Genomic DNA, 14,622 nt, shown 5'->3' with positions numbered 1-14,622 from the left:
TAGCAGTAGATAATAGTCTTTATTATTAAAAATAAATAAATAAAGTCCTTAAAGAGAAGGTGTCAGGTTAATACAAAAGCCGTTATGATTTTAATAATTTGTTTCCAAGACAATTAGGCAAGTTACCAAAACTTTTCACTTGTTACAAGTGACCAGGCTCCTTCCGATCATCAGCCTCGTTACTTGCTACACACATAGCTTTTCCTCTCAGCAAATCCACAAATAAGGGACAATTAAGAGTTCCTCCAGAAGTTGTTCACTGAGTGACCAATGATGCTGCTCTACATTCCTACAGATCCTCCTGATGAGAACAGCAAGGGCACAGCACCACATACACAATTCCACATCTATATTCTGATATGTTGCCCTCTAAGGAACACTACTTTGGAAAGAGATGCAAATCAGTCTACTTGAAGTCAGTTCCAAGAAAGTAAACCAAGAAGTTTAAGAATACGTAGGTCATATTTGCTAAGAATAACATTTCTTATTATTTACCTTTCAGTATTGTCAAGGCAGAAAGTGATGAGTAAGGTGTCACAGAAATTCACGTTTAAAAAAAAAAAAAGGTGTCTCCTTACAGGACAGCATGTAGAAGAAAACTCCATTTCTTATATTAGTGAGCATACGTGCTGCTGGTTTCATATTCTGGTATAACTGAAAATTTGGACAAGTTGTATGTTCATACAAGAAGTAAGAAGATAACAAGTCTGCTGGCACTGATTCAGTATCCACCCGTTAGTAAAACAATACACAACCTTAGTCAAAATACCAGTGTTTCACAACATCTAGTCCATGATTCTCTTCGCATATTCTTTGGTTATGCAGAGAAACTTCTTTACTAACTTCAAATGACAGGTTCTGCACTTGTTTGAAGCTCCTGGAACAAATTAAGCAAGCTAAATCAGTTACTCTGGAGGATAACAACTTCTGCTTAACCCCAAAGGCTACGCGCCTGGACTTTCGTTATCATTCTCCTACCATGCAGCCACCACAAGAAGAAGAAAAAAAAAAAAAAAAAAAAAAAGTGAACTTTCTTCCCAAAGGCTAGAATTTGGAGGAGAGGAGGGGCAGTTTGCAGGAGGGGGAGATGCATGCCTTTATGGTCTATCAATCTTCAAGGATTTTAGCTGTAATCTCTTCTGGGGAAATGGGAAGGAAATTTATCATGTTTTCTCTCTTCCTCATGCTCTCAGTGATACTTTGTATTTGTTGAGACAACACTTGAGGGAAAAAAAAAAAAAAACCCAAACTTTTCTGTGCCCCTTGTACCTCCTAAAGGATTATATATTTGTATGGTTATTATTTAAGACATAGCACTTCCAGTTCACTTGTCTGTCTCCTGGAGTTCTCCACTCTCCTACATATTTGCACTCTACCAGGGCTGTTCTTGATCAGTGAAATTCTCACCTAAAGTGTCAGCGAATGGCACGCTAAAGTAGTTCACTTAGAATACACAAACAGAAAACCTCAAGCATATTTACTCTGACTGTAGGTAGGGTAGGGACAGAAATACAGATGCCTGCTACAAATGTAATTGAACTTAGTGCTACTATCCCCTCAATTAATCCTCCTCCAATATACATTCTGGATATATTCTGGCAAGATCTATAGATTTTCCTCTCAATATTTAGCCAACAAGTCTTTTCACCTGATTGTTGTAAATACCTTTGAAGCTCTTTATCCAGTTTCTGCGACACTTCTTTAAGCTCCTTCAGTACACTAAATGCTTTCGCACTTTCTTCTGAGTAGCTTGGCATAACTTCTGCCAGAAGTTCCTGTGTGACAGTTAGCTGCTTTCGCAGTTCATCTACAATATGAGATATGAAAATATTATTCTAAAAAGCATGCAGTGGCATCAGTTAATACAAGATTACTTAACAGGTGGGGTAACCACAGAGACAGGTGAACTAGATGATGGAAAACTGCTGTTTGTTCAGCTTTCACAAACACACCATGAGAAAACGGTGAAAGCTAAATTATTTTTCACTATGAAGACTAACACCAGCAACAGGCTATTAAAATTGCTAATCAAGCTCTCATTTAGAGTATGTCCAAGACTTTTACAAGACAAACGCAAGAGAAAGAAATTTTAAACATCCAAAATTCCCTGGCCAGTTACATATATCACTATTGGCACGGACCCCCAACATGAAATTTAACCAGTCCCTTCTTTTAGTGTTCACAAACCAAAAATACATATTTATTTCCTTTCAGGCCTTCTTACAAGAATTCTAAGTTCTTCAATAAACCTTTCCCATTTGTTTTAAAGTGCAATTAAGATTATCATAAATGGTTTAAGAATCTCATTTCTTCCAGACCAGCAGTTTAAAAAAATGTAACTTTTTGTCCAGACTTCAATACAAAACACAAGTACTAATTTATTAAACAAACATTCTGATTCAAGACATCACACAATATATTCAAGCTCTAGTCGTACCGGAAACATGAGCAAGCCTACCCATGTGACTTCATCCCTCAAACACAGAAACAAGAAGAGATCACGGTATTTCTACAACGCTACAACTTATCCATTAACAAGGAAGAAGGAAGAATGCCAGGAATACAGTTAAAAGATACAGAAACTTGCTAAAGAAAGTGTATATGAAGACTGCCCTAGTTTAGAAAGTTAATTTGTTTCCTGCTGCAGGACAAAAAACTTGTTCAAGCGCGGTTTAGTGGTTAAATGAAGACAAGAATTATTCATAGCAAAACATGTGACTAATATTGCAGCCCAGGGTCCATACAAGCTCTAAGAGCACACAAAATTCCTCCAGTAGCCACAGATAGATCTAGCAATAACAATGTAAGAATTTTAGCATACCAAAAAAACTCTATTTCTTCAAATAAATTTGATGAATCAAATTTTCATACCAAGGTATGTTAGCATATCTCCTTCTATGTGAATATTCTTTATGGGTAATTCATGTCTAGTGGCATCCAGGGAAGCTGCAAAACTTTTATATTGCTCTTTAAACTGTTTGCAAACAGGAACGAGGGGAGAAAGTACTTCCATCTGAAAAAGACACATGATGAACCAACACTTCTTCAAAAGCAGACATTTTGTTACTACGGACCTGGCTCAATACAGAAGGATAATTTACAAAAAAACCCAAATACCACTCTGAAATGCTTGTTGACAGAGGAATTCAAGAAGTTTGTGGTATGATACTCCTACCATGCTGTTTAACAGGTATTCCTCTACCACCTCAAAATTCCTAGGTCAATACCAGTTTCCTTGTTACTGCAGCTCAGCAGTATTAGCAACATAGCAGGCAAAGGGGTTTATATTTGATACTTTGACTGTGGTTAACAGTGTATTCTCCAAAAGACAGAAGTCTTGTTTAATTCTTGCAGTGCATACTTGTTAAAAGCAAACATAGGTTCAGTTTTGAAAATTAATTATTAAAAAAGTAATTATTCATTAGAAACTTGCCTTCTTACAACCAGGCCAGAACTATTGCTGTCTAGCATATAAACATAAGACAAATAAAGAACAGAAGGTGTTCACTTCTCATTTTAAGGCTAGCATCTCAGCTGTAGCCATAACTGTGATTGCACAACTGCAGGATGGTCACGTGGTTTTAAGGTACTTGCATCTCCTGTACATCAACTGTAAACTGCTCTGGCAACCAGTGCGCTATTGCTGCCCCTTGCTAAATAGCTCTAACTTCTCCTTCCTGCCTATCCACAAGGGACAACAACAAAAGGGACAAAGGCATTTGCTTAGGCTACTAGAGAGCATAGCATGCCACAACAGGAAGAATATATTTATTTTAAGATGCACAAAATTGTACCCCAGCAGGTCACAGAAGCAGAAGACTCTTCTCTGGATAAAGGACTACTTCATAGGAGAGCTTGTTTGAATATAGGAGAAGCACAAATTGTAATAAAGCCTACCTGTTTGTCTAATGCATCATCAAGTTTCTGCTCTCTCTCTTTGAGTAGGATTTCACGCTTCAACTTACAGAGCTTCTCCTGTTGTCTCGCCTTTTCTTCGCATAACTTTAACAAGTTTTCTTCTGCTTTTTTCTCCAGCGCAGCAAGATTTTTTCCTGCCTATTACATCCAAAAAATATTCACACTGAAGTAATGCTACATCTAAGCAATTAGCATATTCTGAATAAACAAACATAACCATCAGACCAGGTCAAAGAGCTTCAATTAACGAATCGGAGACCTCACGCAATAAGCACAGTACATTATAGTTAAACCCCCCTCCATCTTCTTCCCCCACTTCCGCTAATATTTTTTGTAAAGGGAAAGTATGCATATACAGTACTCAGTGAACCAAGAACAAAGTCACTGCTACAGCCTTGAATTCCAAACACCCTCACTCATGGTTTTCCCAAAACTTCTATACACCCCTACTTCATGAGGCACCAGCACCAGCTTCATAAATTGGCACTGAATTCACTCTAAAAGTTTTCAAAGCAAGTCATACAGTTTTACAGCCATAAACACAAAGTTACAAAAAATCTAACTTTTATGGATCAGAAAGCATAGGCAAAAAATTAAACAATTCCTCAATATGAAGTTGTTCTATCTTAAACACCAAATACCTGACTGACTCTCACCTTTACTCTTAGGTAAGTTAAAAGCAGTGTCTGAGATTCCAGCTCTTCCATCGGATCATCAGAATCATCTTCCTTCAGAAAAGAAAAGAAAATACTACATCAATTTTGGTATTTAAACAATTATTTTTCCAATGTTCAAATAAATTACTGAAAGTCCAATTTGTGCCTGGAATCAGCAGCAGCAGTCAGCTCGATGAAAAAAGTTTGGGTTTTTAAACAATGCATCTTAATTAAGTATACCTCTTTGTTCCACCACTTTTTATAACATTTTCAGCAGATTTTCGTAATACTGGTAGAGAACTTGAAGTTTCAGTGCTACGTTGAATGAGATTCCTATATAAAGCCTTCAAATTAGGTTAAATCAATGTTAGTTTTCTGAGAAAAAAAGTCAGAAAACATCTAAAGATAACGTGATATAATTAGAAATTATGGACAGGAATACAAAAAGAATCGACTTGAGGAGATGCTACAATTGGAGCAGATTCTTTACCACAAGAAACAGAAGCAAAGCTTCAGCCACTGTTGAGACATCTGATAAACAAAACAAGCATCACTAGCAGTAGAACAGACTTATCCTCTGACTTCTGCCAGAAGGCTTTAGATCATCTCAGGACCTCAAAGTTGTTATAAAGATTAAAGATAAACAGAAAATCTTCATTTCACACATTTCAAAATAAATACACTTAACAACGGAAGCAGTGAGACTCACCTCTTCTTCGGTATTTTGACTTGTGTCTGTATCTCCTTGGCAAGTAGAGTTTGAACCAGGAGTCTTTTTGCGGACAGTTTTATCTGTAACACAACAGAAAAGTTATTGCTCTCTTCTACCGAAGCATATAGGGTGGGTCAACATACCATCAGGTTCTTCAAAGGCAAAGATAATTCTGAAATTATTATGTATATCAGTAAAGATGACTTGTGCTCTATTTCTGGCTCTGATGATACTCACGAGAAGATGTGGATCATGTGAGCATTAGCTCTAAGTGACAGTTACAGATAGATGTGATACAATTTTCAGAAGGGCTGATAATCTAACAACCATCCGTTACAGGAACAAAGACTTGAGAGTACTTTGTTCTTTAACATTTGGTCTTAAACAAAAAGAACAGAGCACCCAAAATATACTAAAATCAACAGGTTAATTTAAATCCCAAAGGTCTTAACACCTCTGCTTAAAGACACTTAAAATAACATTCACATTATTTAACAAAATCTTTTTGTGCAGATAGAAGAATACAGGAGTTACTTATCATCAAGTTACAATGCATACATTAAAAATAATAAAGCAAGAAATTGAGTATGAGTGGAAGCTTACCATTAATAGCTGAAAGATCAAGGTCCGGTCGACTGATTTCATCTTCATCTACTAAAGTGGACTGCAAGGCCCCTTTCTCAAAAATACTCTGATGTAATGAGCTAGAGGCAACACCTGTAGAAAGAAGTTATTATCAAACTAAAAGAACAGATTCTGCACACATTCAAAATTATATATGCTTTCACTAACATGTGGCAACCTTACACAAACTTTTACACATTTACTTTCTATACACCATTTGTATGCTCCCTAATTTACCTAGAGATAAGATAGTTCAGAATGTTATCCTCTTAAACATTTCACAGTTAAACAACAACACTCAGATGTGAAAAGGGAATAATGCTGTTTCCTCAGGATTTTCAAGTCAAGTTAAGGGCTTACCAGAAAATTCTTTTGCAATTCTTGCAAAACAAATGAAAAATGGACTGTTTTGCAGACAGGGATTTTCAGTCACTTACACTGGGTTTTTTAAAAAGATTAAATGAAAAAGCAGGGCAATAGCGAGGGCATAGCAAAAGAGTAGTTCAAAGCCTTGTGCAGAAGGCAAGAGATATGCTTATTTCAGACAACCCAACTACTCAATTCCAGATTAGTTCTCTATCAGTATGTCCAGACAAAAGTTTAATGCACTTCAGTTTACAGCTCTCAATCCCACATCAAGTTTCTTAATTCCCTTTCTATACAGATAATAACTGGCAGTGAATATAAGTAATACAAAAGATCATCTCTTAACAACATTTTAGAGTCATTCCACAGGTTGGAAATACAAATTCACAAAAGAGCTTTTAAATTCTGTTAAAACCTACCATTAGTTTTACATTTCTGAGGAAGACCTGATCTTAGTGTAGTTGCAGAAGATGGTTTAGCAGTAGATGTCGAAAAGGAATTTGTTGAAGTATCCTGACAATCAAGAAACAGAAAAGGCTGAACGTAAGCAGCAACTGCAATCAGGAATATATCTTACCTCCGACTTGAATACTGACAACAAACAGCTACAACTCCAGGGCGTCTCGGTGCTTTGCAAGTCACCTGAGCACAGTCCCAAGTTCCCATCCCGGTCTGCATCTGGTCCTACACCACGACTTATACAGGCCTTATGAGGAGCGGCTGAGGGAGCTGGGGGTGTTCAGCCTGGAGAAGGAGGCTGAGGGGAGACCTCATCGCTCTCTACAACTGCCTGACAGGAGGGTGTAGTGGGGTGGGTGTTGGGCTCTTCTCCCACGTAGTTAGCGATAGGATGAGAGGAAATGGGCTCAAGCTGTGCCAGGGGAGGTTTAGGTTGGAAATTAGGAAAAATTTCTTTACGGAAAGGGTGGTCAAGCATTGGAATAGGCTGCCCAGAGAGGTGGGGGAGTCCCCATCCCTGGAAGCGTTCAAAAACCGGGCAGAGGTGGCACTGGGGACATGGTTCAGTCTGGCCTACCCTTGACTGGTTTAGTGTGGGCTTGGTAGTGTAGGTTAATGGTTGGACTGGATGATCTTAAAGGGCTTTTCCAACCTAAACTATTCTATGATTCTATGACTCCCTCATAACCCCAGCAGTGTCATTTTTTAGGTCCCGTTTCCACAAGCCCGCGCCGCCCCTCACACCGTTTCTATCCCTTGCTGAGCGACTCTTGAGCCCAGCAGCGAGGCGTCCAAGTACCTTCTCGGCGTCTGTCTTATCGTACTGCAGGTAGCGAGACTTCACGATTCTTCCTTCTGAAGAAGGAGCAAAGAGAGCTCAGCCGGGCCCGCCGCCGCGCTTCCCGCCTCGGCGACCCGCCGCGCCTCAGCCGCAGCGCGCTCCCCCCTCGCCCCACGGCTACCTTTCTGCTTAGACACTTCTCCGCCCGCCGCCGTAGTGCTGGAGTCGCTCACCAGCGCGGACATCCTGCAAACAGAGCGGGAGATGACAACCGGGCCAGGAGACCGGCGCGGAGACGCTCGCGCCCCGCCCCTCACGCGCCCGCCGCCTCAGCCGCCATCCCGTTCGAACGCCGCGCAGGCGCAGCGCCGCTCCCGCCCGCCAGGGGACGGGGAGCCCGCGCGCCCCCTGCCGGCGCGGAGGAACGAAACAAGCCGTCACCGCCCAGGCAGCGGCCCCGCCCCACGGGCCGCGCGCAGGGGGACCCCGCCACCCGCGCCGGGGGGCACCGCAACGCTCCCCTCCGCGCCAGGGGGAAGCGCGAAACGAGGGCCTGGCACCGCCCGCAGCACGAAGCGAGGGCCTGGCACCGCCCGCAGCGCGACTGACCCCAGCGCTGTTTCCCCCGCGCCGCTGGCGGGAGGCGGCCGCTCTGCGGCTTCAGCTGGGGAACCTCAGGAAGGCTGCGCCACGGCCCCTCCGCCCCGGCGCCCTGACAAATGGCCGGAGGGAGGCAGGGAGCGCCAGCAACACCGCCGCCTCCGCAGGAGCCCTCACAGCGCCGGGCGGCGGCGCTCCCAGCCGAGCACGGCACCGGGGCCCCCTGGCTCTGCCGGCAGCCCGCCCGCTCCCGCCTCTCGCCGCAGGGCCCCGCCAGCGAGCACCGGGCTCCCGACGAGCGCCCGCTCCCGAGCCGCAGGCGGGGCCGGGCCGGACCGCGGTCCGCAAACCCCGCGCGCCGCCTCCCGCCCCGCCGCGTTACGTCACGGTACGTCACGTCTCGCCGCCCGGGCCCGCCGCGGGGGTGGAGGCGGCGGGCGCATGCGCAGTGCGCGCGCGGCGCTGAATGGGCGCCGCCCTGCCTGCCCTACCCGGAAGTGGCGAGCGGGGCCTGTGGCGGGCGGCGGGGCGGGGGCCAGCGCCAGCGCTTCGCCCTCCGGCTGAGGTAAGCGGCGGCCGGGCGCGGCCCTGCGCCGCCGGTGGGTGCTCGTTCGCTCGCTCTCCCTCTCCCCTTCCTTTTCTCCCCTCCCGTTCCGCCTCTGTGGGCGACCGAGCTCCGTGCTGGAGGCGTCTCGGAGGGAGCGGGTCTCAGCGGGCCGGGCCGGTGCTGCCCGCCGAGCCCCGGGGCCGGTGCGGCGGAGCGCTGTGGGGCGGGCGGGGCAGTTCTCTGCCTGTGTATGCGCGGGGGGGGCGGTCTGGCGGGCGGGAGCCGCGGGGCTCCGCCGCTTCCCTGGGAGCCTGGGCGCCGGGAGCCGTGCCGCGGGGCGCGGGAGCCGTGCGCTGCCCGGGGCCGGGGTGAGGCGCGGGCCGGAGCTGCGGCGTGCCGGGCTCCCGGGCGGCTGCGTGGGCTCCTAACGGGCGGCACGGCGGGGGTGTTGCTGCTGGCTCGTGCTGCATCTGATGTGCTCGAGGAGCCGGACATGCCCGGGGGCACGGAACGGGCCCCGCCGCCCCTCCGCGCCCCCGCCTCCCGGGCGGTTTCAGGGGGAAGGTCGGTGCTTCCATCTCCTGCTTGCTGATCGTGTAGCTACGCAGCGTTCTGCTTTTTCACATGGTGCCTCTAACTCTCGGTATGAACAGCCCGTAAGCTCTCCTACAAATACCTCGGCAGCTTTCAAAAAATTCGTCAAAACGCTCTGGGTTCTTTTGTTTCTTTGTTTTACTTTTGGGCAGCTCTTGACAGTATCAGTGCTGCTACTGCACTGAGGTCGTGCTTTATCGTGGTGACCATCATTGCCCAATTCATAGATGCCTCCAGCTGGTTGTGTCTTGGCAATGCTGTGTCTTTTTGGTAAGTTTGGTTTTGTGATCTCTGGAAAGTAAAACTTTTGCAAACTGGGAACATCTCTTTGTTACGTGTTTGCAGACTAAAATCAGTAGAGTACTGTCCTGATTCCTGACTATCGGGCCGCACAGTTGATGTAGGCATGTGTGATCCTAATGTAAGATGACTTCCCAGTATAATTTTTAGCCTTGTTTCCTGTTACTCCGTAAGTATTTTGGCAAAATTCTTACCTGGCTATATTTGCAAGTCCTCTTTGTGAAAAGTGAGAAGTGCTTTGGATGCAAATGAGTTCAGTATTCTTTGATTTCCCCTTCTGGAAATGGGTGGCAGCGTAGCAAAGGGTTGGAGATGATCTCAGGCTTCTGGCAAATGCAATTAGCCTTTCAAAGGTGTCATCAGCATCCTCCCACGTTACTGCTAGAGGTAGATTGGTATCGGTTTGTCTGCTTAGCTGTTTGCAAATAAGAGTTTGTCATGGGTAATTAGAAGCTCTCTGATTTCAGGCCTGTTAGCTGGAATACATGGCTGAAGTACTTGCCCTAAAGTAACAGTGTGAGGTAACTCTGCATTCCACTTTAGTATATTGGTGTCCCACCCATCAAGTTTTAGTAAGTCTTTGGTGTCTTTAACTCGGAATCATGTCGGGAACAAATCCATTTAATGCAGGGGAAGCAATATGGGGAACTTCTAACACTTATATATATTCATATGAGCTTCAAGATTCATTGTGGCTCAATCAAGAGTTAATCTTGATTATTTTTGTCTTTGAACTATCAATGAGATTCTCTACCTGCTCTACATTTAAAGTCCTGTAACGTTGTCTGTGCTTTTCAGGATGATGCATCTAAGGTCTTTTCCTTAATCGTTAGTGTTTACTTATTAGCATAAAACTCAGGAATTACTGCAGTAATGTGACCGAACTGTTTTTGTAGAACTGTACAATTTGGGTTGTTTGGGGTTTTTTTTTTGGCACCCTGCTTGAATGTTTGTCTCAACAAAACCCTTTTTCAATAGTTGAATGTTGTAGTTTCTGTAGTGACAGGGCAGCTGTCTGTGGAACTGTGTAGTCTAATCAGAGTGGGAAGACTCACAGGTTTGTGTTTTTCTGTGGAACCTAAAATGCTTATAGAACTGAGTAATTTAGGAAGAGTAAATGCAGCTGATGAACAAATTAAATGTGGTTCACCTAGAAAGTAATGCTTTATACAGACTGAGCTTTCTGACAAATAATGATTCAAACATTAGACCTCTTGAATAATCCTATGTATGAATAACTGTTTGACTCATATGCATGTAGTTCAATATTACTTAGGCTAAATATGGCCTTTCCTTAGCTAGATGGTCAAATACCACGATTCGCATATCTTAGGCATTTAAAAAGGAAAAATTCCTAGAAGATGCAACAGTGTTAGCTATCTCAACAGTCAAGGAAAAGAGTGAAAAATTAGGATTCAACAAAAAGTTTATGGTTCAGTACTTTTTTGTGAATTTGAAGGCTTGAAGGTGTTTAATCACATTTGTAAAAAACAAGACTTACTTGTTCTAATGTCAAGAAGAAGTAAAGCCTAAGATGCTGATAAGGATTTATTTTTGTCAATAGATGGCTATTTTAATAGATTATCTGCCTTCTGAAAGGACTAGGAGTGACTTTATTTCAGAAAATGAAAATTCAGAGGTTTTGCCTCTAGTATATCATGTTTTCTTGATGTATCAAGTAACTTAAGTGTGGCTTGCAGAGTTGCTTTTATCTAGGCTTTATTGTGTTTGTATCTGATTACAAAATGAAACTTAATGCAGATCCTGGAAAAATACGCTCTTCCTTTAAAGATGAACGTTTAACAATAAAAGTGTTTTTAAAGGTATTTTTGACATGTGTACGTTCTGCTGATGAACCTCCCCCCCCCCTTTTTTTTCCTTCTAATTCACACAAAAGTTCAACCTGAAGTTTCTTAAGGAAATTTCTTATCAGTGTAAATGCAGCTTTAGACCAGTGAAATTTTTACTTCCTGTGTTGACAGCTGTAATGCTATTAAGGGTAAAATTAAGAAAACTACAAAAGGTGGTAGAATAGTCTCCAAGGTTCTTTTGGCTTACATTCTTTGCCTCTAACACTCTTGGTTGTTTTGCCCTCGTTCCTTGTTTTCTCAACAGGGCCACATTTTCATTTTCTCTGAATTATACTCAAGCATACACGTGTAACTCTGACATCACACTTTTTTTTGTCTTCATAGAATCATAGAATGCTTTAGGTTGGAAGGGACCTTGAGAGATCATTGAGCCCAACCCCCCTTTTGTGAGGTAGTAACATGTTACGGGCCTTTAATGTCACTGTAAGCCTGATAAGGTATCCTTGTCTTGAGGTTAAATTGTACATCTGAGTCATTAAGAGGAAGCAGAGGTCTGCATCCTAGGTGGTTTGAGGGTGTAGATTAGGATCAGGGTCTCAAGGGCCATCGGGAGTGGAGAGAAGGTAACTGAGGAGGAACTGCCTGTAATTAAGGTAATTTCTTTGACTTTTTCCTGTATTACGTTGCATTACTTGCATTGCAGTCCAGCTTCTCCTTTGTTAGGCAGTCTGTGGTGATAACTTCCCTGGCAGGGTTGATTACTAAGAGTAGTAGCAAATGTGTTGTAAATTTGTGTGCTCCATTCAGAACTACTTCTTTTGGAGTAGGAAAAGCTAAGAGCTTTTAGTCAAAGAAAACCAAGGATCTAAAGTTGTTTAGTCCAGCAGAATTTTTTAAGACCCAGAAAAATACTGAAGTGTTACTAGAATGCTAAGCAATTTTCAGGTAATCTACAAATGCCTGGAATACTGGAAAAAAAAAATACTTGTGCTCAACTAACAGCATGTCCTTATGACATGAGGTAGGACAAGGGTTGAGGCCTTTGCCTTACCTGTAATACACAGTGAATTTTGGAAACTTCAGGGTGTCTCTGTAGCCCGTTTTGCTGGAAATTCCTTGCTTTGGAAATCAAGGATAAGTAATAGCTGAGTATTTTTGAAATTGCCAAATGTTTTCAATTTGATCAGACAGAGGGGTCTCTTTTGGGGATGGTCATTGGTGATTCTGGTATTCAAGAATATTAGACGTTGAGTACTCGTGATACGTTTCTACTTTTGTGTTGAAAATTACTTGATGAAGAACGGGAGAAGCTTGAAGCTTTCAGTTTAAGGAATGCAGCACTGGAAGCGTGCATGAAAATGTGAAGAACTGGAATATTTTAAAGTTCATCCTCAACAATTTTGCTGTAATGGTAGCTTTCCCTTTTTAGCTTCGCTATGATTCATTGACTAAATATGTGGCTTCAAATTATGGCCTTACTTAAACTAAACAGATACCCCACGCTGATTGGGGCGAAGTTCTCTTCTAGAATTTTACTACATTATTAAGTGGACAATGTTTGCTTTAATGCATATTAAAAAATTAATTGGCTTAATGGAGACTTGAAAATACCATCAAAATTACCATATAGAATTGGAATTTTTGGTTTTCTATTTCTATGAACATTGTCTGAGCAAAAAGTAAAATTACAGATTGATGATAAATTATGTAGCCTGCTGCATTTCTTCTACAAAGTATTGAAGTCGTTACCTGAAATGTTGCCCTACTCAGTGATTTAAGTGGCAAGTATAATCAATCCTCCAGTGATGGACTAAATAGTGCAGCCCCATGTTTACTTAGATTATTGTTTGGTACTCCCAGTGGGTTTTTATTTTTTTTTATAAGCAAATGAAAGTACTAATTGATAGGTAATATAAAGATAAATAGGGCATTAGACTGTTGCCTTGTAAGCTTGTTATGTTAGTGCTGTTAACAGGTACACTGTAGAACTTGCAAAGGATGGGGTAGGGGAAAGTAACAAAATTCTGAAAAGAGATTTTAGATTGGTTAGACTTGCGTCCATTTTTCTAGACCTGTTGGAATTATCCTTCTAGGGTAGTTGAGTAAAGGTGGCCATAACTGGTAGCTTATATTTAAATTTGTCTAGCACTGTTCCAGATTTACTTCTCTTCAATCTCACTTGAAATAAGTACCATTAAATTGTGTATGTTATACTGGCACAATGAAAGCACTGTCTCAAGGGTGCAAATCGTATATCACTATATCCTTTAACGCACTAATCCCATGCAGCTGTTGCCCCACTCATGCCCGCAGAATTAATACAGTCTAAGGTTTTGAATAAAAGGTTAGAATCAAAAGTTTTGCATGTCTAACTTTTTTGTCCTGCCCAGCTTGCCTAACTCTGTGTTTGCATCTGTAAAAGAGGACTACGGTGAAAAATAATGCTTTGCTGTCTTTTGTAGATGCTGATGACTGTCCTTAGTAAATTTTAAGTACTGTATACTTGTGCTACGAAAGGCTTGTGCAAAGTCAAACATTTTAAGGAAAACAGGAAGGAGTCTGAATGTGAAGTCTAAAATTAGTTGATGTGCACCTAGTGCCAGCTTCTGTCTCCAACTTATTAAATTCTCCAACACACAGCTGTGTTTTCTCCCATGCATTGGGAAGGGGCTTCCTATTAGAAGGGTATTGAAAAAAATCGAGGTAACTTTGCAGAATTTCCATCTGCAGAAAGAACTCACCAGTAGTGGTTAGGCTGCTCTTTTCCTGAGTTTGCCGTTTTGCATGCTGACCAGTATGGTTTCATTATTACCTTCTACTGTTGTATTTCTCCTTTTTCTTCCAGTATTCTCTGCACCTGAATTCAGGCTTGTGCTTCCTTCATGAGCCAAATTACAATGAATAAATATTTCAATTGCTTAAAAGTTTTTCTTGATAATTACAGATCATAAAATTAGAAGGAGTCATTGTGATCATCTGGTCAGCCCACTCTTGACATAAATGAGAGGGTGGTACCTAATTAACTTTTCTAATTAAGAGGCACATCTGTAACTAGGGACTGGCTGATTTTTCTAAAAAGAACTTCAGCAATCAGGCCTCATGGTTAGTGTCAGTTAGGTTTTTGCAGTGTAGGGTAGCGTTCTGGTGACATTTATGCCTTCTGTTAGCCTGAGCTGGTCAAGCTTTGAATTCCAGCCGCTGGCTTGTGTTACAGCTTTGTCCTCCAGCCTGGTGATTGTTACCAAACTCTAGTT

At 42.6% G+C, this 14,622-nt stretch overlaps 2 protein-coding genes across 4 annotated transcripts in view; one reads left to right on the top strand and one right to left on the bottom strand.

Annotated features, from left to right (window-relative positions):
- On the bottom strand, positions 1–7,856 carry HAUS8 (HAUS augmin like complex subunit 8). Of its 3 annotated transcripts, XM_075723466.1 has the most exons (12): positions 7,834–7,856; positions 7,692–7,762; positions 7,535–7,590; positions 6,696–6,789; positions 5,890–6,003; positions 5,284–5,366; positions 4,575–4,646; positions 3,898–4,056; positions 2,872–3,013; positions 1,666–1,807; positions 756–877; positions 630–654 (listed from the first exon to the last, which is right to left on the bottom strand). In XM_075723466.1, exons 1-11 carry the CDS (start codon positions 7,854–7,856, stop codon positions 757–759), a joined length of 1,077 nt encoding a protein of 358 aa, XP_075579581.1. In that variant the 3' UTR covers positions 630–654; position 756. The 3 variants fall into 3 exon arrangements, with proteins under 3 accessions (XP_075579580.1, XP_075579581.1, XP_075579582.1); XM_075723465.1 differs by having other exon boundaries at positions 1–877; XM_075723467.1 differs by lacking the exon at positions 630–654 and having other exon boundaries at positions 4,575–4,642; positions 5,280–5,366.
- A 789-nt stretch (positions 7,857–8,645) lies between these two features.
- Positions 8,646–14,622, top strand: part of MYO9B (myosin IXB) — a 44,811-nt gene continuing 38,834 nt past the window's right edge. The window contains exon 1 of the mRNA XM_075723825.1: positions 8,646–8,681. The gene's annotated coding sequence lies outside the window, so the exon portion shown is untranslated. The remainder of the gene's footprint in view (positions 8,682–14,622) is intronic.

The sequence above is a fragment of the Pelecanus crispus genome, chromosome 20, assembly GCF_030463565.1.
Source record: "Pelecanus crispus isolate bPelCri1 chromosome 20, bPelCri1.pri, whole genome shotgun sequence".
Taxonomy (NCBI): domain Eukaryota; kingdom Metazoa; phylum Chordata; class Aves; order Pelecaniformes; family Pelecanidae; genus Pelecanus; species Pelecanus crispus.
This window is presented reverse-complemented; position numbering and strand designations above follow the sequence as displayed.